The 23,358-nt window shown below is 38.6% G+C and overlaps 2 protein-coding genes across 13 annotated transcripts in view; one reads left to right on the top strand and one right to left on the bottom strand.

Annotated features, from left to right (window-relative positions):
• Positions 1-23,358, bottom strand: part of CCDC83 (coiled-coil domain containing 83) — a 68,099-nt gene that overhangs the window by 24,344 nt on the left and 20,397 nt on the right. For 2 of the 9 annotated variants that reach the window (XM_086678498.1, XM_086678506.1), the window contains exons 1-6: positions 22,690-22,822; positions 22,346-22,412; positions 16,284-16,406; positions 9,864-9,948; positions 4,348-4,510; positions 262-429 (exon numbers count right to left, since the gene is read on the bottom strand). In XM_086678498.1, coding sequence (XP_086534624.1) covers positions 262-429; positions 4,348-4,510; positions 9,864-9,948; positions 16,284-16,378 — 511 coding nt within the window. In that variant the 5' untranslated portion in view covers positions 16,379-16,406; positions 22,346-22,412; positions 22,690-22,822. Of the gene's footprint in view, positions 1-261; positions 430-4,347; positions 4,511-9,863; positions 9,949-16,283; positions 16,407-22,336; positions 22,413-22,689; positions 22,823-23,358 lie in introns of those variants that run through there. The other 7 variants (XM_086678499.1, XM_086678503.1, XM_086678504.1 and 4 more) reach the window with 7 other exon arrangements.
• Positions 22,924-23,358, top strand: part of SYTL2 (synaptotagmin like 2) — a 156,792-nt gene continuing 156,357 nt past the window's right edge. For all 4 annotated transcript variants that reach the window (XM_086678481.1, XM_086678484.1, XM_086678482.1 and 1 more), the window contains exon 1: positions 22,924-23,052. The gene's annotated coding sequence lies outside the window, so the exon portion shown is untranslated. The remainder of the gene's footprint in view (positions 23,053-23,358) is intronic.

Below are 23,358 nucleotides of genomic sequence, written 5' to 3'. Positions count from 1 at the left end.
AAGCTTCTTTCTCTAAGACATCTGGTCTCAGGGATTATCCACAGCCCCGGCACCCACCCCTCCATCCTTCTCAGTTTCACTGGTAGTCCTGGGAGACTTTCTTCACCTTCTCTTTCCACCTTCAGCCTTAGGTTCATAGCTACTTGTGCTGATAGCAGAGATTAAAGAATGATTCAGGGAGTGTGCGTTTTTTTCCTTCTACCACAGGGCTGCTCTCCGAAGATTTTCTACTGAATTTAAACTAGCTTTGTCTCAACTGACCTGACATTTTCTCTGTATTCTCTTTAACTGTATTGATATCATTCTGTAAGGAGATAATGAGTTTAGCATGTTGTTCACTCCCTGCGTTCTTGTACTCTTCCCAGTATTCCTTCTCACTGAGTTTCTCAAGAAATAGTTTCTCAGCATTATTTATTTGCATGTGCATATCTGTTGAAAGAAAATAAAGATACCACGTCATTTCTTTTGTTCTTGCAACCATTATATGTTGCAATCAGATTTTATGAAGTTAAGGTCTGATACTACAATGCTGTTAATTCATAAATACAAGCTTTTAACTCCAATTAAAGGAAATCTGAACTATTAGAACTGTTGTTTATCCCTCATAATTCATAATCTAAGTAAAATTAAACTTCCAATTATAAAGTAGATGTGTGGTTTTAGGCCGTGACTGACAGCTATAATAGACAACCTATATGCCTAGGAACCCATAAGCTTAAATTATTCCCATGATAGCTTGATAAGAGTCCTTTTTTGTACAAGATTATGTTGCATATACTTTTTATTAATAAATTGTGATTTTTCTGACCATTATGCCTCTGGGCAAAGTGACCTCAACTTGTATCCTTGTGCTGTCCTTGGCAACCATTTTTGTAAGTAAGTTGGCTGATTCCATTATCTAAAGTTCATTGTTTGGGCTTCCCTGTGTGAAATGATACCATATCATACCAAATGATACCATGTCTTCTCCTGCCCCCACTTACTAAGGCCTTCAGAGTGAAAGATAAATTCACTAGGACAGTATGTGCAATTGAGCGATCTCAACTGTATAAACTTTTAGTTCACCCTGATGCACTTGCTAAACGTGATATGTTACTCAATCTTTAGGCGGGGTCTCATGCTTCTAAATATTTTGGAAATGGAAGCATGCAAAGAACAAGGTACGGTGAAGTGAATGGCTATTTGTCTCAATGCCACACACCATCTGGTTTGAGAGCTCCCTGAAGGCAAGACCACATCTTCTTCATGTGTGTAAATCCAGCACTTGGCACAGAGTCTGGCATTAGTTGGTGCTCAATAAATGTTTATGGAATGACTGAGACACTCCATTCAGGCCAGAGGGATGTTCTTCAGTACAGAGGGCCAGAAGGACTCCAGACATGTCTTTTTCCAAATATGTAAATAAGATATTTTTAAATCCCTTAATAAATGGCACTTGTTGCCATTAAACAATTAATACTGTTATAACCTATCTGATGATCTGTCCTCTTATTTGGTTAGATTGCTGCTATCTCCAGCACTCTCAACAATAGCCAAATTATGGAAAGAGCCTAAATGTCCATCAACTGATGAATGGATAAAGAAATTGTGGTTTATATACACAATGGAGTACTATGTGGCAATGAGAAAGAATGAAATATGGCCTTTTGTAGCAACGTGGTTGGAACTGGAGAGTGTTATGCTAAGTGAAATAAGCCATACAGAGAAAGACAGATACCATATGTGTTCACTCTTATGTGGATCCTGAGAAACTTAACAAAAACCCATGGGGGAGGGGAAGGAAAAAAAAAAGAGGTTAGAGTGGAAGAGAGCCAAAGCATAAGAGACTCTTAAAAACTGAGAACAAACTGAGGGTTGATGGGGGGTGGGAGGGAGGGGAGAGTGGGTGATGGGTATTGAGGAGGGCACCTTTTGGGATGAGCACTGGCTGTTGTATGGAAACCAATTTGACAATAAACTTCATATATTGAAAAAAAAAAAAAAAGATTGCTGCTATCTCAGCCCTGGGCCACATTCAGCCTTTGAGGGGAAGGCTGGTTAATGTCACTGAAGATTCTGGAAAAGAGGTGGATGTAGCGGCTATTGTTATACTTTCCCAGAACCTATCTCCCTTCCCTTCTCCTACCCCTTGTCAAATCAGTAGGCCAATTACAGTGGTCCCTTCTCTTGGACATAAGGATTTGTCCAGGGGTGAGCATGTGTCTCAAGCAAGGCACATGCTCAGAGTCCTTCTACTGAAACTGGTGGAAAACATGTCTCTTTTGTCTCCATTTTGAGGTTAAAAGGATGTAAGGTGAGGAGTGTCTATTGTCAGAGTTCCAGCCTCCTGGGGACAATAGCCTCAGTTAAAGGAGCCATCTTTCAGGGGGAAGACAGAGAGAGGAGAAGGATAAGAGGTAGAGGAGGAGGACAATGGGGGAAGAAAGAGGGAGAAGCAGAGGAGATAGATTAAAAAAAAAACAAACAAACTGAACTCTAACAGCATGTGAGGCTCTGGTGGGTCCAGGTCAGTAGCAATCTGCCTTTTCTGTTTGATTTTATGAAAAAATTAACATCCTTCTTAAGCTTAGGCTATAGTTTGGGTTAAATTTTTATCCTTGAGACTAAAGAGTCCTAAGTTGGAAAAAAAAAGGGGGTTACCTCAGTCCTTCTCAAACCTTCCTACGCATAGGGATCCTCTAGGGTCTGTCACAATGCAGATTCTAACTCTGTAGGTCTGGCTGGGTCTGAGATTCTGCCACCCCAAACTGGCTTGCCTGTAAGCGACTACCTGGTACCTGACAGAACTGCATCAGAAAGCCTTTTCAGAGCCACCTGCCCTCTCACTTTCCTCTCTCTCCTTTGGCACCTGTGGGCTCTTTTCTTTCTTGGATCACCTCCCATGCCCAGCACTCCTCCTCTGTGCCTGGTCACCCAGCTTGGCGCCAGTCTCATATGACACACACGTTCCATCACTCAGCCCAAACCATAAACAGGCACACCTCTGCTAGCTGGGCTCATTTCCCTGCGAAGGCAGTTTCATGAGCACATCTGAGTATCCTTTGTGGTCTCACTCCCACCTCAAGGGACTTATTAAAGTACTCCTTCCAAGCATAAGCAGAACTCTCCTGGAAAGGAGCCCTGAGAAATACAGTATCTACCACCTCACGACATCATCATTGCCCATAAGAAGATGGGTCAGAACAGGCTTATGGGAACAGTTGTGGAGACCCCTAAAAATGAAGTTTTCTGATGGCCGTTTTTTTGTGTTGTTAACTATTTCATTCAAAACCAAAAATAATTACAGATGGTGTGCTTGCTCTTTGTCAAGTGCTTGGGTAAGTGGGCTCTCTGAAATACTTGGGACACATTCAGGGAAGCAAGTCCTTGTTTTGCCTCCCAGCTTCTAGTACTGCTTCCTGAGAACACTCAATGTCTTTTCCCAAGTTTTCCAGCTTCCTAGCTAAGATGATACTTATAGAGGTCCTGGCAAAAGTGGTTCTGGAAATCTTAGCAGCAAGTTGAGGATAAAGGAATGAAAAACATTTTTTTTTTTTTTTGAGAGAGTGTGAGTGCACAAGTTGGGGAGGAGCAGAGGAGAGAATTCTAAGCAGGTGCCATGCTTGGTGTGGAGCCTGACTCAGGGTTCAGTCTCATGACTGTGAGATCACAACCTGAACTGAAATTAAGAGTCAATTGCTCCACCCACTGAGCCACGCAGACACCCTGAAAATCTCTTTTTAATGCATGTGTCAAAGCTATGTATGACTTCCCCACAGGACCACGGTATTTCCTAAGCCCATGACAAGAGGGTCCTGGGCCTCCTGGGAAATCCTGGGTCTTTCATCTTCTACACCCTAGCATCATTTCTATCCATGTCCGCCAACCTTCCCCCTGGTCAACTCTAATCCCTCTCTTCACCTAAATGGGAGTGTTTGCTCCTTTAGCAATACTGGTGTGGGGGGAAGCTTTATGGTAATATTCACCTTGTTCCCCAGTCTGAACTGAAGTTGAAGTCAAAGAAACTGCCAAACAAGAGAATTTCCCCAAGAAAGAACAAATCTCCACTGTGAGGACCTCAGGGTGGTAGCTAACAGGATGTTATCTAGTGTCAAGACCCAGGTGGTTTCCTTCTGTCTTTGTTTTTGATCAGTGCCCTTCCTCCTCCTCCTCACTTGGCTTCAGTAGCTCTGCCCACTTGTTATTTCCCTCGCCTGTCCATTTACCCACACGTGTGTGTGCTTGTGGTGTTAATGATCTCATCTGAAACATGTTCGTGGCATTTTGAACGTATTAGGAGACAAAAGCATTAACACATTCAAGAAATAATTTGATGCAGCTTTATAATTTTCCAAGTTCCTAAGTCACCTTTTAAGTTTTCTTCCTGGTCTCTTTCAAACTTCCATTTTTCCTTCATTGCTTCTTCAACATCTTCTCTTGTTACAACTGGTAATTCCTCCAACTTCTCTTCACTCAGCTCCTTCAGTAGGTTCCGTATGTGCCAAGTCTGTTCATCCTTCAAGCGTCTGTTCTGTCATGACAATCAACAGTAGGTAACAGCATCTGCTCAAGTATTTACATTGATTTGCCTCAAAACAGAGTCACACTGAGGCTTGCAAAATGAGAAAAAAACATTTAATGAAGTAAGTTTATACAATATCTCTAAAAGCTTATGGAATATGGAAGACTCAAAATAAAATTAAACCCATCAACATAGTAACTATTGGATAGAAAGTTACATTTTAAAAAATTGTGTTATTAATTTCCTAGTCTATCACTCTATTATAGGATCAGTGAACATTAAAGTTAGACCTTGGAGGCCAAATTCTTCAATCTCCCACTAATACCATTCTTCTCCAGCGATTGTCATTCATTTAGTCAGTATTTATGGAGCATCTACCATGTGCCAGGAGGTCTTCTAGACACTAGGAGTACATCAGTGAACACTATACACAAAATACAGTGGCACCTTCTCCTGGCCACTGGATTTGTCCAGGTTGAGCATGTTGTCTCAAGCAAGCATATGCTCAGAGTCCTTCCCTGGAAATACTTTCACTGAAACTGATGGAAACATGTTTTTTGGTCTCCATTTTGAGGTTAAAAGATGTAAGGCAAGGTAGGTGTCCATGGTCAGAGTTCCGGCTTCACAGGATCAACAGACTCAGAAAAAGGACGCTTTGGTTGCAAAGGTAATAATTTAACTGCAACTAGCCTAAGCATAAAGAGGATTTTAATTTTTTCATGTGACCAAACAGCCAAGGCAGGATGCCACATCTGGACCAGAGCCTTACATGCTGTCAGATCTCCGCTTTAAAAACTTTTTATAAATCTGCTCTCCCCCTCCTCTCTCAAACTCTCTCCTTCTCTGCTCTCCTATTCCCCCCCTTATCCCTCTTTTCTCTCTTCCTCTTGAAAGTTGACTCCTTTGTAAAATGGTACAGCTACTCTGCTAAAAAGGATGCCAATTTCTTATAAAACTAAACATTTGCCTATCATACAACTCAGCAACTAGGCTCTTAGGCATTTATCTCAGAGAAATGAAAGCTTATATTCACATTAATACAATGCTTACAAAACTGTATTTATCATAGCCAAATACTGGAAACAACTCACATGTCTTTCAAAAGGTAAATGGTTGAATAAATTGTGATATATTCATATCATGGAATAAAAATGAATAAAAGGAACCAACTAATTATACATGCAGCAAACTGAATCTCTAAAGAATTCTGCTGAATGAAAAGAGCCAATCTCCAAAGATTACTTACTATATGATTCCATTTATATAACATTCTTAAAATAACAAAATTATAAATATGGAGAACAGGTTAATGGTTGCCAGGAGCTAATGAAGGGGCAGAATTGGGAATGAGTGAGTAGCTATGTTAGGATAATATGAGAGACACCTGTGTTAATGGAAATGTCCTATGCCTTGACTGTATCAATGTCAATATTGTTAATGTTAATATCCTACTTGTGATATAGTACTATAGTTCTGTAATATGTTATAGGAAACCAGGTATGGGTATACAGGATCTCTCTGTATTATTTTTTTATAACTGCATGCTAATCTGTAATTATTTCAAAAAAGTTTAATTTAAAAAATGAAGATCAATCAATATTAGCAACTGATAAACAATTTATTGCTCTTTAATCAGTTCTCAAATAACTCCATTTTCTTAAATGAAATTGATTCATGTTTTGCTTTTCTTATAAATAAATTGAATTACTTTGGCTCAACATGAGTTATCTGAAAATGAAATATTTGTAGAAACTTGAATAATAGCAATGGAAATATCCCTTGCCAAACTATTGCACTCCTAATACTTTTTCTAAATATGGACTTTTCCACTTATTTTTGTAGAAATGGAAAATTCCTTTATCAAGTATAGTCCGAATACTAAATAAATCTTTATCTGATTTTATTTATGTTAGGTAATTATAGTAAGGCAATAATTGCCACAAAATCAATTCCAGCTGAAAAATAGGCAAAAAAATACCCAAAGACAGTGATCATTTAAAAACCACTACATATAATTCATAAAAGAATAGTGTGTAATGAATCAACAAATTTTCCTTTTACTTTCCATACTTAGCACAATACTTATCAAAGTGAATCCAGTCCTCTTAGATCAAATTTTTAACACAATGACTATCCTTTTAAAACATATGATATTTTCATTTATAAATTAAAATAGTATCATATGTCCTAAAGCTGTATTCAAAAATTACATAAACATGACTAAATCATATTTGGCATTATATATAAATTTAATAGCATCTGTTAAACTCCCCAAATCCCATAGTGAATTACAAGTGGATGGGACATGTGTCTGATAACATGTTACAAAATTTACTATATCTGAAAAATTATTTTGAGTGATATATGAAATACAATTTAGTTAGCTATATTCACCAACGTGTTTAAAACAAGACATTTATCCTACAAAGCAAACCATTATCACACCATAAAAATAGAATAAAGGAGATTAAATAAATAAACTACAAAGAAAGAACTGATTTTGTTTTGTTATAAGGCCGTCTCATGGGCTCTGACTTTTTAACTTTTTAAGATTTGCAAGAACAAGAAGTTGCCAGAATAGTACACAGAGCTTCGCCTTACTACACCCTGCTTTCCCCAATGATGACATCTTATATAACCACAGCACCTGAAAATGGAGAAGTTGACATTTGTACAATGGTATTAAGTAAATTAGAGAATTTAATTTGGATTTCACCAGTTTTTACATATGCTCATTTTAGTTGTTTTTAGGGGATAAGTATTAAGAAAATTTGCCACATATACATATGAGAATTATCACCAGACAGATGGCATTTGAAGCCATAGTGTTAAGTGAGGCCTTTAGATTTAAAGAGAAGAGTGGAGATCAGAACCCTGGAAAATACCTAATTAAGGGATGGTTCCGGGAAAAGAGCAATGAACGAAAAACAAGAAATAGTTGGAGAATATGGGGGAATATTAAAGGATGTGCTGGCAGCCAAAGGAAGAGAGAGTTTCAAGATGACAGGGCTGATGATGAAGGCACGAGAAATAAATTAAAGACTAAAAAGAGGCCATTGGACCCGACTAATTGGTCATTAATAACTTCTGTCCTAGCAGGTGTGGTGGAATAGCACGAGTGAAAGGATGAAATGGAGGTAAGGAAGTGGACACAGTGAACTATGAAATGTCTAATGACATGAGTGGAGCATACAGAGAGAAAGAAAGATAATCAATGAAGTGACTGTCCAAACAAAATTCACACAAAGGAGGACATGATGGGGAGGAAGGATTTCTGAGTTTGACCTAATGGAAGAGAAAAAGTAGGTCTTGTTAATGAGTCATATTTAATTTAGCAAGTAAATATCTGTGACCTCAAAAATGTTTCCTTCACTGGTGTTAGTGTGAATCAACTCAACAACTATTTATCGAACACCGACTCATGCTGGGCCCTTCCGGAGAAACAAAGGTAAGTAAGATTTGATTGCTGCTCCCTAAAGAGCTTTCAATTTAATAATGGAGATACATTGTATGGAGCATTCCAGCTAAGCTTGGGGGAACAAAAAGGAGCTGGCCAAGAGAAGAGCATTCTGGAGGATGAAACAGCCTGAAGAAAGGTACAATAACGAGCAAGACTAGGGGCGCCTGGGTGGCGCAGTCGGTTAAGCGTCCGACTTCAGCCAGGTCACGATCTCGCGGTCCGTGAGTTCGAGCCCCGCGTCGGGCTCTGGGCTGGTGGCTCGGAGCCTGGAGCCTGTTTCCGATTCTGTGTCTCCCTCTCTCTCTGCCCCTCCCCCGTTCATGCTCTGTCTCTCTCTGTCCCAAAAATAAATAAAAACGTTGAAAAAAAAATTAAAAAAAAAAAATAACGAGCAAGACTGGGTTTTCCAAGATTTAAAAGAAGCAGTGGTGAGCAAAGGGTGGAACAACTGGAGACAAGGTTGGAGAGGTGAGCAGAGGTCAGATCTTGTAGGGCCTCAAAGACTTTAGTAAGGAGCATGGATTTAATTTTCTGTACCATAGAAAGCCACTGTAGGGTTTTAAGCATTGAAAGGTTTACGGTATTCAAAGGGTTGCACTGTGGAAAATGTACTGAATAGAAGAAGGATGGGTAAGAGTTGGTGGCAGCCTCAACTGTGGCAGTAGCAGCATAAATGGAAAGAAATAGATACATAGCTGGAACTAGTCTCCCTCTCCATGTTCGTCACTGCTGGGTCCACATGACCCCAGAAGAAGACATAGGCCTATCCCATAGTCATGAAAATCAGAATTTTGTTTCTGGCTTCAAATGAGGGGCTATGGGAAAGTGATCCCTCAGTCCTGATCTGTTGTCATTTCCACAACCAATGGAAGTCCCAGTGCTGACCACCGGGTGGTGTGCATTGGTCCTTGACGGCAGTTCACGCATCTAATGTGCTGTGGAGCTCATCATGTGGAACCTGCATCCAAGCACCTAGACCAAATGTCCCCTTTCCATTTTCACCCACAGACCTGAGTTTCTGATCAACAGACTTTAGTAACTGATCGTTGAGAATCACGACAATGTCAGGGTCTCAGTTATATCACCACCATGTCTAGTCCCCAAAATATTGCTGAATGAATGACCAAATTAGCCCTATTTGGAAGACAGGAATCCCATGTTATAGGAGGGAAACTGGGGTTCACATCAGTTTTGGCCAAAATGCTACCAGCCTTAAGTTGTACAGTCAGGATGCAATCTCAGGTCTCTGACCCCAGACTCCACTAAAACTTGTAGATATAGTCATTTTAGACAAAAGCCAAATAAAACAGTTAACTGTGGAAGCTTTAGAGTCCATATAAATGTTTTAGTAGAGAATAGTCTCAGCGTTTCCTTATCCCCTTAAGGGAAAAATTGTGTTAATTATCACTTAGTCATATACAGCATGACTTTGATATTCATTTCAATCTGATTTTATAAATACAACATATCATCTTAAACATCAGTCATTTTAACAACTGAGATTATACTTTTCAAATAATATTTACATATGCACACTCTGAAAATCTAAGAGCAAAAAGATATAGAAATTAAAAACAGAGACCCAATGTTTTATCATTTGGCTAAATAAGAAATTAAATGATAAATGTGGTTTCAGAGCCTTAAAAATTTTAACACAAGACTGAATGTCATCATGTCTAAATAACACAGCTCCAGCTGACTTCCTTCGACACTGTAATTAATATAATAGGAACAGCAGTACCCTTTTGCCTTACATGTACAAAAAACTTAGATTTTAAATTAATCAATTCCAAGCACTAAAGAAGATACTTTCCTAGAGTACATGTCATCATAATTCACAATTTTTAAAGCATTTGTGTAAATGTTTAATAACCAGATATAAGCTTTAAATGTTATACTCACTCTTTCATGATACTTTTGGTTCTTTTCTCTAAGTCTCTTTATTTGAGCCATAAACCGTTCTACTGCATTTTCCTTTATTTGACAGCTGATAATAAACAAAGATAAGATGTTTTACAATTATTTAGCTTGGAAAATTAATGGGCCAAATTTAAAATTTTAAACTAAATTATTTGAATTGAAATAAAGTATTAGATACATTATAAAAACCCATTTAGGGATCAGAAAACTTTTTAAGTGATTTGTGTGTGTGTGTGTTTCTGAGTATATTTTCCTCACTAAAATATATATTGGAGAGATAACTTCAAGTTTCTTTTTCTTAAATCAATCCCCATTTGTACTTCATAATTTTTATACTTTCTAACTATCTATAAATAATTCAGCTTAAAGGGAACCTAAAGAAGGGCATACAGAAAACATGTTTTCTAGAAATCTAAATATTTCAAACAAAAATGACAAAACAAAGGCTTTATAAGTGCAGGCACATCTTCTTGAAAGAGAAAGATATACTAGGCATATCTTTGGTTCAAGTTCCTTAGCACGCCATCTCTTCTATAAATAATAAAAACTTTCCTGACACAAACACATTTCTTTAATACCCAACAAGTATTTGTTGAGCATCTGTCAGATACAAAGGAGAGACAGAAAGGTGCAGGAAGACTTTGATGTGGGCTATGTGATAAATATTTGAAGTGCTAAGTATATCTCTACTACCCAGTACATCTTGTAACTTTAAATCTGAGACCAAAGTAACACAATGGAAACAACTTCATGTAAATACCTTGCCTCAATTAAAACAAAACAAAACAAATATGTAGCACCTCTGTGGTGTAGTGAACAGAGACGCTTTTAAAGATTGAGCAACTCTTGTTTTCAATCTTGTCCCTGTCCCTTCTTACCTACATGATCTCAGGCAAGTCACTTCTCTGAGCATCAATTTCCAAGCTATCAGTGATGACAACAATACCTAGCCCTAATCCTATAAGGATTAAAATAAGAAATTGTATGTGAATGTTTCTAGCATAGAGTAAGTGCTTAGTAAATTTCATTGAAGTGAATCTTATATCCTCAGCCCTTCCTCCAAAATACCATTTATATTTGTGATATTGCATATTTGGTAGAGAGAAAAATAAGGCTCCTTCTTTCCCAATAATGAGAAAATGCAACATAAAAACAAAACAAGCAATCCATTTTAGTGGCAAAAGTACTCTGTTTGGATACTATGAAACTTGGATTTCAGGCCTGCTTCTCCACTAACTGCCCAAGGACTCTTCACCTAGTTAGGCCTTGCCTTACTCTTCTGTAGGTAAAAGAATTGAAGGGGATGAGCTCTATAGTTTTTCAGTTCAAAAATTATACAATTTAAATTGACCATTGTTCCCTTTCATTCATTCACAAATAACAAGATTTAATGAGCTGCTGCTTTGTGCCCAGTATTGTTTATGACATTATGGAGATAGTGTTGAACAAGACCTCTGTGATTCTTGCCCTCAAGGAGCTTACATTTTATTAGACAATAAAGAAGTAAACACGCAATCATATTATTTACCCATTGTTATGGGGGAAATAACAGGCTAAATGGAAGGGTGGTTTCCACACAATAATAATAAATAAGTCTATAGGTAGGTATAAACCATCTTTTTACTTCTCACCTAAAGCTTAGGTATGCAAAAATTTTGAAGGAGTGCCTTCTCTACCTCCCATTTTAAGGAGAAAAATAAAAAATATTATGAGAATTATTTGAAAAAAGGCTATGCAAATGTTCACACATTAGGCAATTTCTGCAATTACAAATATGGCAACCTAACTCTCAGTATGGGTGAAGCAGGCAAATGAATCTCAAATATGTAGTCTCCATTGGTTGAGAGAGTCTTTGGATGGTCTAGTTAATAGACTTACTAATGGCTTCAGCTGAGAGCCTTCCCTGCTGATGACTGAGTATACAAAGATGGGTCCAGAGACTACATCCTGCCCCAACCCCAGCTGCTGCATGGCACAAACTTACATTAAAAAAAATTATTTCATATTCATTTTAAATTCAAATTTAATTGCGCATCTGGTAATTTTATTTGCTATATCTGGCAACCTTACACTTCAGCCAACCACCCCTCTGCTCAGAGCAGTTAGGGGCAAATGACCTAGGGCTCTGTCTTTTGTTCCTTCTGCAGTGAGCTGTTCAGAAAGATCTAAATGGCACCGGCAGGCCTGGGGGAGATTCTGAGATGCCCAAAAGATTTTGGTGGCTTCATTGGCTCAATTGTGGCTCACATGGTAGTCATAGGTCTAAGCTGAGTCTTTCCTTGGAATTTACTTCAACCTCCTTAGGTCTCATGAAGATGAAACTGAACTTCAGAACTCAACACTCTTAGCCACTGTGGGAGTTCAAGCTTCACTCTTCTCTATATACTTTTTCCTTTTTATAACTTTCTCAGATGCCATAGTAGCCCACATGTCACACTAAATGCTGAAGCAAGTTGGACGATAAACTAATGAGATAATAGATATTAAAGCCGTTTGGAAAGGATACACATTATTCTGAAGCACAGTGATATGAAATGGTTAGTAATACAAGGTGTCACCTTCCCCCTTACCTCGCTGTATTATTAAAGTGTTATTAATGTGTCAACTTTCTCCCTCCATGCAATTTCATTGAAAATTCTCAGAAGGAAAATAGATAAATCTGGATTTAAAAATTTTATACTTTTATCTATTTTTTAACCTATAATAATATCTATACCTATTTCTAGATCTATTCACACATTGTAGAAAACTGGGGGAAAAACAAGTACAAAGGAAAAAATAAAAACCACCATTACCTAGAAATGGTGTCACTTTATAGATTTGGCATTGACAGTTTCAGCTCTTCACAATCATAGAGGTTCATGACCTTATTTTCTTGGGATATATTTAAAAAAATGTTCAGTTGTTCGGAAGTCATTGATTACCTACTATGTGCTCCCAGCTCTTTGTTCTAAAATAAGATTGTGTAAGAGAGAAGGAAGATACTTCCAGGGGACCCTTGGACAATCCTTTCTCAGATGGTGAGGTGAGTGTTTTGGCCAATTTGTCATGTGACAAAAGTTCTGTCACCTGGGAACACCTGGAATGAGTCAAGTGTCACTAACAGAGTATGGTACAGTCAGGCCTCGACTGTTTCAGTCCATGAGATTATTTAGTCTTAACAAAGCAGAGAACAAAAGCATGAGATGTTCAGTTTATATCTTGTGCTAGATCATGAGAATTTTTAAATGTCTTTTTTTTTTTTTAAATTTTTTTTTCAACGTTTATTTATTTTTGGGACAGAGAGAGACAGAGCATGAACGGGGGAGGGGCAGAGAGAGAGGGAGACACAGAATCGGAAACAGGCTCCAGGCTCTGAGCCATCAGCCCAGAGCCCGACGCGGGGCTCGAACTCACGGACCGCTAGATCGTGACCTGGCTGAAGTCGGACGCTTAACCGACTGCGCCACCCAGGCGCCCAGAATGTCTGTGTTTTTGTAAACCTCTGTTAAAGACTGGCCTCTGATTGACCTACAAGAGAAATGGTTGTATTTGGATGTCATCATTGTAAACCATGGCAGCAAATTAGAGAGCAGGTTGTATTCCTAGAGCCTTTTTGTCCACCTCTCCGAAGATGAGATGAGGGAAGTTTTCAGTTATGTTGACAAATGAGTGTGGGTAGTTTCTGGTTATAACTTAATGTTATCTCAAGTAAAAAATAAAAGGGAACTTTGTTACAAGTCCCTTCTTGGGTTTCTCAGTGTTCTGACCCTTTCAGTCAACTGCTCTCTAAAAAGAACAGACAGATAGATTTGGAGTTTCTCAAGAAGGAGGTAGATTTTATCTGAATGTTGTTAAAAACTAGCCAGTGTCACAGGCTAGTCACCAGCATTCCAGGCTCCCCACTTTCAGTCTTGTTCCTCTCCAATAAATAGTTTCTCATACTGACTCCCAAATATTCCACTGGACTCGGTTTATCTGACCCTTGCATACATCATCAGTTCAGTCTTACCCTTTCTCCCTCACTCTGCCTTCTCTCAGTTCCTGGGATGTGAAACCTCTCCCTCACTCCAGGATTTTTTTCCATAAGCTTTTCTCTCTTTTACTTTATCTCTCCATAATACCTATTCCTCTTCCAGAGATCAGCTCCAACGTCACTTCCTCAACAAGTTTTTCCTGACACCTCTGACCATAGTTTAAACCTTTAGTTAAACTGTTACACAGGACCCTACACTTTTCTTTCATAGTGTCTTAATTGCAGCTATGCAATTTTGTAAAAAAAAGCTTGAATTAGTTGTCTAATGTCTGTCTCCCATGTCTCATCAGGGCAGGAACCAGGTTGTCTCTTTGTTGTTGTCCTTTAGCACTTGCCTTGGACTTGGTAAATATTCAAGTACTTGTTCAGTAAATGCAGGAATGAAGTACATGCTTTTTTAAAAATTTTAATTCCAGTATAGTTAACATACAATGTTATATTAGTTTCACATGTACAATATATCAATTCAACAATTCTGTACATTACTCAGTGCTCATCATGTTAAGTGTACTCTTAATCCCCATCACCTATTTCACCCATACCCCTACCAACCCCCTCTGGTAACCATCAATTTATTCTCTATAGTTAAGAGCGTGTTTTTGGCTTCTCTCTCTCTCTTTTTTCTTTTTGTTCATTTGTTTTGTTTCTTAAATTCCACATATAAGTGAAATCATATGGTATTTGTCTTTCTTTAACATTTCACTTAGCATTGTACTCTGTAGATCCATCCATGTTGTTGCAAATGGCAAGATTTTATTCTTTTTTATGGCTGAATAATATTCCATTGTATATGTTGAATAATAATGCTGAATAATATTCCATTGTATATATTGTGTGTGTGTGTGTATATATATATATATATATACACACATATACTGTGTGTGTATATATATATATATATATATATACACACACCCACACGTATACTCTGTTGATCTATGTATCTATTTTTGTGCCAGTACCATACTATTTTGATTACTACAGCTTTGTAGTATATCTTGAAATCTGGGATTATGATACCTCCAGTTTTGTTCTTCCTTTTCAAGATTTCTTTGGCTATTCAGGGTTGTTTGTGGTTCCATGCAACTTTAAGGATTATCTGTTCTAGTTCTGTGAAAAATGCTGTTGGTATTTTGATAGGGATTGCATTAAATGTGTGGATTGCTTTAGGTATATGGACATTTTAACAATATCTGTTCTTCTGATCCATGAGCATGGAATATCTTTCCATTTGTTAGTGTCATCTTTAATTTCTTTCATCAGTGTTTTATAGTTTTCAGAGTATAGGTCTTTTACCTCCTTCAGTTTATTCCTAGCTATTTTATTCTTTTTGGTGCAGTTGTAATGGGATTTTTTTGCTAAGTTTTTCTTCTGCAACTTCATTATTAGTGTACAGAAAATGCAATCAACTTCTGTATACTTATTTTGTAACTTGTGACCTTACTGAATAAATCAATCAGTTCTAGTAGTTTTTTGGTGGGGTCTTTAGGGTTTTCTATGTATAGTATCAAGTCATCTGCAAATAGAGTTTTACTTCTTCCTTCATTACCATTGTGGATACCTTTTATTTGTTTTTCTTAGCTGACTACTGTGGCTAGGACTATGTTGAATAAAAGTGGGAAGAGCGTACATCCTTGTCTTGTTCCTGACCTTGTTCCTGACCTTCCTGAAAAAGCTCTCAGTTTTTTGCCACTGACTATGATGTTAGCTGTGTGGCTTTCATATATGGCCTTTATTATGTTGAGGTATGTTCCTTCTAAACCTACCTTGTTGAGGGTTATGAAGTACATTCTTGTGTGTAAAAGAATGAAATGAATTCATTCACTCCTTAAGAATTACACATTAAAACACCTACCCTGTGTCAAAAGCTGAGGTTCAAAATCTCTCCAGGAGTTTACTATCTATGAAAACATAAATATAGAATAGGTATTACCTTTAGTTTTATCTTCAGCTCCTGGGAGTGAGACATTAAGAAATATTGTTATTAAAAATAATTCTATCTTTTGGATTTGATCTGTAGCCACTGGAGATGACACTAACTCTTCTCTGTTGTATTTTAAGAGGTAAGCCAGCCAGCTGTTATATACAAAGTGTACACAGTATGTGGGAGAGTGACCAATAATACAATGGAGGGAGAGAGAGATCCAAAACCACATTAATGAATGCGGTTTCACAGCTACTACTTGGAATATATTATAGTCAAAGTTTCAAAACTTAATAAAAAAGTCTGCACATAGCACAAGAGTTCAATTATGCTTCCAATCTACCTCTAGTCTGGCTCTCTTGACAACTTTTGAATGCATTACTGTCCATTTGGAGTTATATGAATTTTAACAATGATTTCCATTTACATGTGGGGATGTTTGGATTTCATAATCTAAGCTTACTGATAGTCTAGAAGTGCTTCACTGGTAGGCAATTGGACTTCTTTGGGTGGCTCATTTTGAATATCCTTTTTATTTGCTTTCGCTGTGTTGTCCATTGTGTTGCTTCGTTAGTAAGAGGTATGCCTGTTTAGAAAAGAAGTAGGAAAAGCAAATAAATTCTGTCTTTGCCCCTCTACTTGTGTTTACTCAAGATAAGGAACTGCCAGCACTTAATTTAAAACTGTTTTTCCATTCAGGCTAGGAAACCTAGCAGACCTATCATCCACCACAGTGCTGGGACATCAGTGAATCAATGGATTCTTGAGTCTAGTAAGTTCCGTATTTGGACCAGGTACAGCATTTCCCCATTCCAAAACATTTTCTTTTCTTTTTTTAAAGTTTATTTTGCCAGAGATTTGAGCACACATGCTCACATGTGCAGTGGGGGAGGGGGAGGGGGAGAGGGAAGGGGAAGGGGAGGGATAAAAAGAATCCCAAGTAGGCTCCCTGGTGTCAGTGTGGAGCCTGCAGTGGGGCTTCATCCCAGGAACTGAACTGGGAGATCGTGATGTGAATCGAAATCAAGAGTCAGCTACTCAACCAACGGAGCCACCCAGGTGCCCTTTCCTACCCAAACTTTCTAAGACACTCACCCCCTTATGTTATCCATCTACATCTCTTGTCCCTATCAAGCTTTTCTAAGAACAAGGACTATACTTTTCCAGTCATTTTATTTCTCCACAGTGTTACTGCATATAATAACAGCTCAGGAAATGTCTGTTAATTTTTTTTTTAATTAAGACAAAACAAAAAAGCACAATTTTCTGTGAGCTAGAATCCAAAGAAACTAGAATCCAAAAGAATTAGGTATGGCTAGGGTTGTTAGAGCAAATAAAAGCACATATTCAAATGTTTTTTTAAATGGCTAAAAGGTTTACAAATGCAAAGTAATAATAATAATGTAATATTTAGCAGTCACTGCTCATCAGCTATCGATTGCTTTTTATCTAATAATAAAAAATTATCAAAAATAATAGATTTTAAGAGTGAAAAATCAGGTCCACTGTTCACAGATTTTTATATGAACAGGAATACTTGATGGATTTTGTATAGGTACTAAAGTACTTCTTTTCAGATTATAATCTTAACAGATTTTTATCTTCTAATTTCCATTAAATAAAAACAATAAATGCCTAAGCTTCAATCAAAGTAGTAGTAGTTGGGTATGGTAGAAAGAATTTAACCTTTGTAATTATTTATTTAGATGGCTGGGAAGTCCATGAGAGTGGGCATGATGTAATTCTTGTGCATTACTGTATTCCCCACCTAGCACAAGTAGATGCACAGTAAGTCCTTGTCAAAGGAAAAACTGGATGGATAAATCAGGCAGACATGTTTTAATCCTATATCCACCACCTATTATCTATGTGACCTTGGGTAGGTGACTTAATCTTTCTGAGCTTCAGTTTCATCATCTATAAGTTAAGAGCAAAAATCATACTTTAAAAGCTGTTGTAAGGATTAAATAAGCCATTATTATTTTTTTTTTTTAATTTTTTTTTTCAACATTTATTTATTTTTGGGACAGAGAGAGACAGAGCATGAACGGGGGAGGGGCAGAGAGAGAGGGAGACACAGAATTGGAAACAGGCTCCAGGCTCTGAGCCATCAGCCCAGAGCCCGACGCGGGGCTCGAACTCACGGAGCGCGAGATCGTGACCTGGCTGAAGTCGGACGCTTAACCGACTGCGCCACCCAGGCGCCCCAAATAAGCCATTATTTAAAGCACCTAGCATAGTGGCTGACATACAGAAAGAGCTTAGTTAAGTATTATGCCCTTTTAGTTAAAGCTCCAGATCAGGCTTTTTCGAACTCCGGGTAACTAAAGCAGAGGATGTCTACCCAATGCCAAGTATAATGATGTGTGGAAAAACTAATCCATGCGGTTTGCTATTGTCAATCTTCATCATTGACTTGGGTCACTGACTCGGCAATCTACATAGATCACTGAGATCCACAGTGGAAAATGTCTCTGAAATGAAACACTTCTTCCTAGACATGCTGTTTTCACACCTAGACCTCCAGTGAGGCTCAGTCTTTGTGTCTGAGACTTTTCTTTTCCAGCCAGTGTGCTCATCTCTACATTCTAACAGATTCGAGTATATGTGAATGCAAACATACTATATAATACTTTCCAAATGAAAAGCACACAGCTGTCAACAAAAAGATTTAACACATTAACACCGAGTAATATATTAAGTGGTATCTTCTCAGATGTGAAAGTATTGAGAATAATTTCATAAACTACACAATAAAAATGTGTCATTCTCCCATCACAGTTCACAGAAACTTGGAAGTTGAGTAAAAATTGCTTTTGTTTTGTTTTAGATGCAGAGTTGAATTTTTATATTATTTTCTATTTTAGAATTAGAAATTTTAACTTGACTATTGCACAAAGAGATAACATGCTGACAAGTGTATCATTTTGCAACAATAACTTACTACTTAACAGTGATTGTTTTACTATAAATATTTTATTTAAAAGTTAAAACAAATGTTAACATTGATCTCTAATTTTCCTTCTGAGTCATATGAAGGAGATCAAGTGTTAGAGTTTCCATCTATAATACCCATCTGGTGCTGGAGGAAAAATGACCTCATCTTGCTCATTACCTCAGTTACCTGGCTCTTAAGTTTTCAACTCTCTGACTAAAGTATTATTAGTTACCTAACTGCAACTCATGGCAAAGCACTTTAACAAACTATGAGTGAAAATGTGGATCCATTAGCACAAATTATTTATCCATAAACTATTTTAAGATTCATTGTTTTACATACTTTCCAGAAAATCAGTAAGCAGAGGATTGGCCTCTTAATAGATGCATTTTTGCAATGAGCTAATGACATTACTTCAGAATGTCCTTCTACATTTGATAACGTCCTACAAACAATGGGGATTTTCATAAACATTTACAAGGATTGACGGTTCCTGTCCACCTAGAGGACTTCTATCTCAGCAAAGGGTGAGGACCCTAGAAAAATATTCACACAGTAATGTAGGTTATCTTCCAGGAGGTTTTATGAAGAATAATTCTTGACAGATGGACACCTAATCTGTGTCAGTAACTGCAAACATCTATCTGGTGCCTGCTCTGTGCATGGCACGTTACCTGGTCCTTAATTATAACATATGGAAGAGGCAAGATCTCTACTCAGATGGATAGGAAGAAAGAAGCATACTCTAGTAGGACTTTTAGAAAAATAATGAACAACTTTAAAAGGCTAGCAAGATTGTGCAGGCAATGAATGCTCTGGAGATCTTTGCTCACAGTATGACCTTTTGTACTATCTGTTTGTCCTTTCCCAATGCTCTTTGGGCATTCCATAACATATGCCATAGAGCGATGGCAGGCGAGGAGGCTAGGTTTGAAAGACTCAGGTCTCCAGCCTTTTCAGAGCCTACTCCATAATCACTTTCTGTCAGAAAATTTTTCAAAACATATTCCCCAAATGCTTCTCAGTGGAAAGGAAGAAGTCTGTTTAGAAAAAAATGGACATAGAATAGCCATCTTATTCAAATGTACTGTTATCCCATAATGCTTTACTTGACTCTGCAAAATTACCCCCCCAAAAAACCAAAGAGTGCATTCTCAGGATCCTGGCTCAATACTGAGAAAGCTCCTAATGACTTTTTTCATGACTTTGTGGAGATATCCAGAAGCCTCCTAATGACTCTTTCCAAATTTTGTGGAGGCTGAGAGGGATGGCAGCTCTGCCCTAATAGCTTTTTTGACATTTGAAATGGATTCTGATGTTTGTTATGTAGATTAAAATGGAAGATATCTACTTAACAGCATTAGTAACGGTAAAAGTTCTGAATATGATTTCATCAGAGATTGAGGGCATGATTTAGTGAAAAGATCTCTATATGGGTGTGGGAAGTCTCGAAGTCTATCTAGTACTGGCTCTGCCATTAACTAGCTGTAAATGTGTATGTCTAATAAATAATAATAATGTAGTAGTATCCCATTATAGTGTTAATTGCAATATATATTTGAAAGCATTCATGGTGTTATATGTTCATTTTCAACAAAATATAATTCCTTTAATACTGAATAACAACTAACCGCTTCAACAAACCATCTTTGGGTTTTCAAAAATATATGTTGGAACATATATTTGGAATATATATTTTCAAAATATGTTTTCAAAATATATGTTGGAACATACCTTGTTGGACACAAAGTAGATGCTCAATAAATGTCTAATTTGAATGACCTGCAAATAATGTATACTCACTTTCTTTATCCATGGCCCTATTTATTTTCTCGTAATGTTGTATATACCCTGAATTTAGAAAGTAAATCACTTTTAAATTCAAATTCTCACTTATGCTAGAACATATTGTTAATACAATATTTAAATGTTTTAGAAATGCTTTTCAGTGTAGGGGTGCCTGGCTGGCTAAGCCGGTTGAGCATTTGACTCTGGATTTCAGTTTGGGTCATGATCTCATAGTTTGTGGGATTGAGCCCCACATCGCTTGGGATTCTCTCTCCTTCTCTCTCTGCCTCTCTCCCACTTGTGCTCTCTGTCTCTCTCAAAATAAATCAATAAATAAACATTTTAAAAAAGAAATGCTCTTCAGTGTATGTTAAAAAGCGCTGAATTCATTTAAAGCCTTTTAGTAGTGAGAATATCACCTAAAAGTTAGCTTAAAACAAATTCAGTCCTTTTTTAGTATAGATTATGTATATACAGCCCAAAACAGCTTTAAAATGTAAAACACAGCCAGTTTGGAGATATGTTAAACAACCAAATATTCAAATCAAGATATTTAAAAATATCTGGATAAATAACACTTTCAACTTTCACATGCCTAATTGGTGATGTACATTACATTACCATGTATTTTTTTCACCAATACAAATCCTTTGGTCAGTGGGACATTTCTGAACTGCAGTTCCTAAATTACACTTAGCTTCTGAATTGGTCTATCTTCTGATCCAGATTTGCTAATAACAAATAGTTTGAGAAGCATTATATTATACTAATTTCTCTAGCAACCAGAACTACTACATTTTTTCCCCAACTCCTGCTGTCCTTCAAGCTTAGAAATGTCAAAATAAAAGAGACATAATTATGAAAAGAATGTTGTGAGGATAATGGAAATACATGTAGTATTTTCAAACTCTGATGGTGGAGGAGAACCAAAGGGCTTCCATTTTCAGAGAGCAGTGGTGAATACAAAGAGATCTACTGGGGCCAGGTCTTGGGGTGGCAGTAAGGAAATCCATAAGCAATTATCACACAGTGATAAATACCCAGGTTTATTGTTTTCCTTCTCTGCCTTAACAGAATATATATATATATATATATATATATATATATATATATACACATATACATATATATACATATATATGTATATATATATATATATATATATATATATTTTTTTTTTTTTTTCCTTCAATGGGACATCTCCCACTACCCAACCACCTCCTCAACTCTCTCTTGCCCAGCAGAGAATTAATCATGGAGTAAGAAGGGGAGTGAAGAACAAAGTACCGTACAAATCTAACGTTAATAAAAGAAAGAAACCTAATGTCCTGTTCAGAAGGATGTTGCAGCATCCACGGCAAGGAGCTAAAGCCAATCTATGGACTGTGGAGGAGAGTGGGGGCGGGGGGAAGGCCATCAGCAACACTTAGAGCACTCAGGTAGTACCCTCGTGGGAGGGCTCCATGCTGGCTCTGAGAAGGTTGCAGGGAGGTGTGAGTCCTCACTCAAAACGCATTCACAAGACCAGGAATTCGGTGAGAAGAGCACTAAGCAAAGCAAGACTTGAGTCTAGTTCTGGCTCCTCCACTAGTGAGTTTTATAACCTTGAGTCTCTAATCCCCTCTGACCCTGAGTTCTCTTCCATCTTTCCTACCTCCTGTCCGGGTTATCAGTGAGGCTCAAATGCTTTGGGAATACTGTCAAGCGATAAAGCTCCACACAAATGGAAGGATTAGTTTACTGAACACCTATGTGCTAGAGGCTGTGAGGGCACCATTAAGGTCACAAACCTGAATCACATTCAGATCCTGCCCTCAGGAACAGATCTCGAAGGGCGGGCAAATCAGCAAGTCACCGGGGGTTCTACTGCAAGGCGAAGAGAGGTTAATATTTTGATCAGTTCAAAAAATCTCCCTCACTGTCTCCTTCCTGAAGAGGGGCGGGCCTATGAGAACCCCTCCCGGCGGTTTCCCACGGTCCAGGAGCAGGGTTTGGTGGAGGACGCCAGGAGGGAGCGACCCCAGGCCCGCTTGGGCGTAGAGCAAGCCCCAGGCCTGGTGGGGGTGGGACGGAGATGTAAAGTCTTAAGTGCCAAACTGGAAGGAGTCAGGGGTCGAGCGAGGAGTCCAGCCAGTCTCCCTACCTTCCCTCGACCGCTTCCAGGCGCGGATGCACTGCAGTGGGCCCGCAGGTAGCACTCGCGTCCTGCCCGCGGACCAGGCCCACCCACTACCCTGCTGTAGCCTAGCCCTCCGTTTCCTAGGCGATGGGCTCGCGAGGGCTCCCCCCCCCCCAACTCCGCCACGCGCCGCCGCGACCCGCGGGCCGGGCGCGCCACCTGGTGGCCGCACGGGGAGGAGTCCAGGCGAAGGGCACGCACGGACGCCTTCGCAGCCGAGATCGCGTCCTCCCGCCTTCTCCCCGCGTGATTTTGACCGCCACGACTCCCCCTGTTGATTCCATGAAACACACAACTCCCTCCTTGCCTCCCTGGAGTGGCAAACCGGTAAGTGGTGAGTTGTGTGGAGACGTGACAACCGGCTCTGCTCTGTGACCGTGAGCGGGTCACTTGGGTCTGTGTGTCTGTTTCTTCCGCTGTAAACTGAGGCACAGACCGCTCTGGGTTTCCTAGCAGCTCACGGGATGGGGAAAGGAGTGTATGCGCGTGGAGGGCTTCTGCCGCACTCTGCCCTTCAGCGACCAAGGCTTGTCTTCTCTCTGCTCTTGTTTTGGGTAAAAGTTCCTTCGGGTTTGGCTCCAGACAGAATTGCAACCCCCTGGATTAAGTGCTTGTATGATAATGTCCAGCTCT

This window comes from Puma concolor, chromosome D1 (genome assembly GCF_028749965.1).
Source record: "Puma concolor isolate L17-30 chromosome D1, mPumCon1.1.hap2, whole genome shotgun sequence".
In the NCBI taxonomy this organism is placed as follows: Eukaryota; Metazoa; Chordata; class Mammalia; order Carnivora; family Felidae; genus Puma; species Puma concolor.
This window is presented reverse-complemented; position numbering and strand designations above follow the sequence as displayed.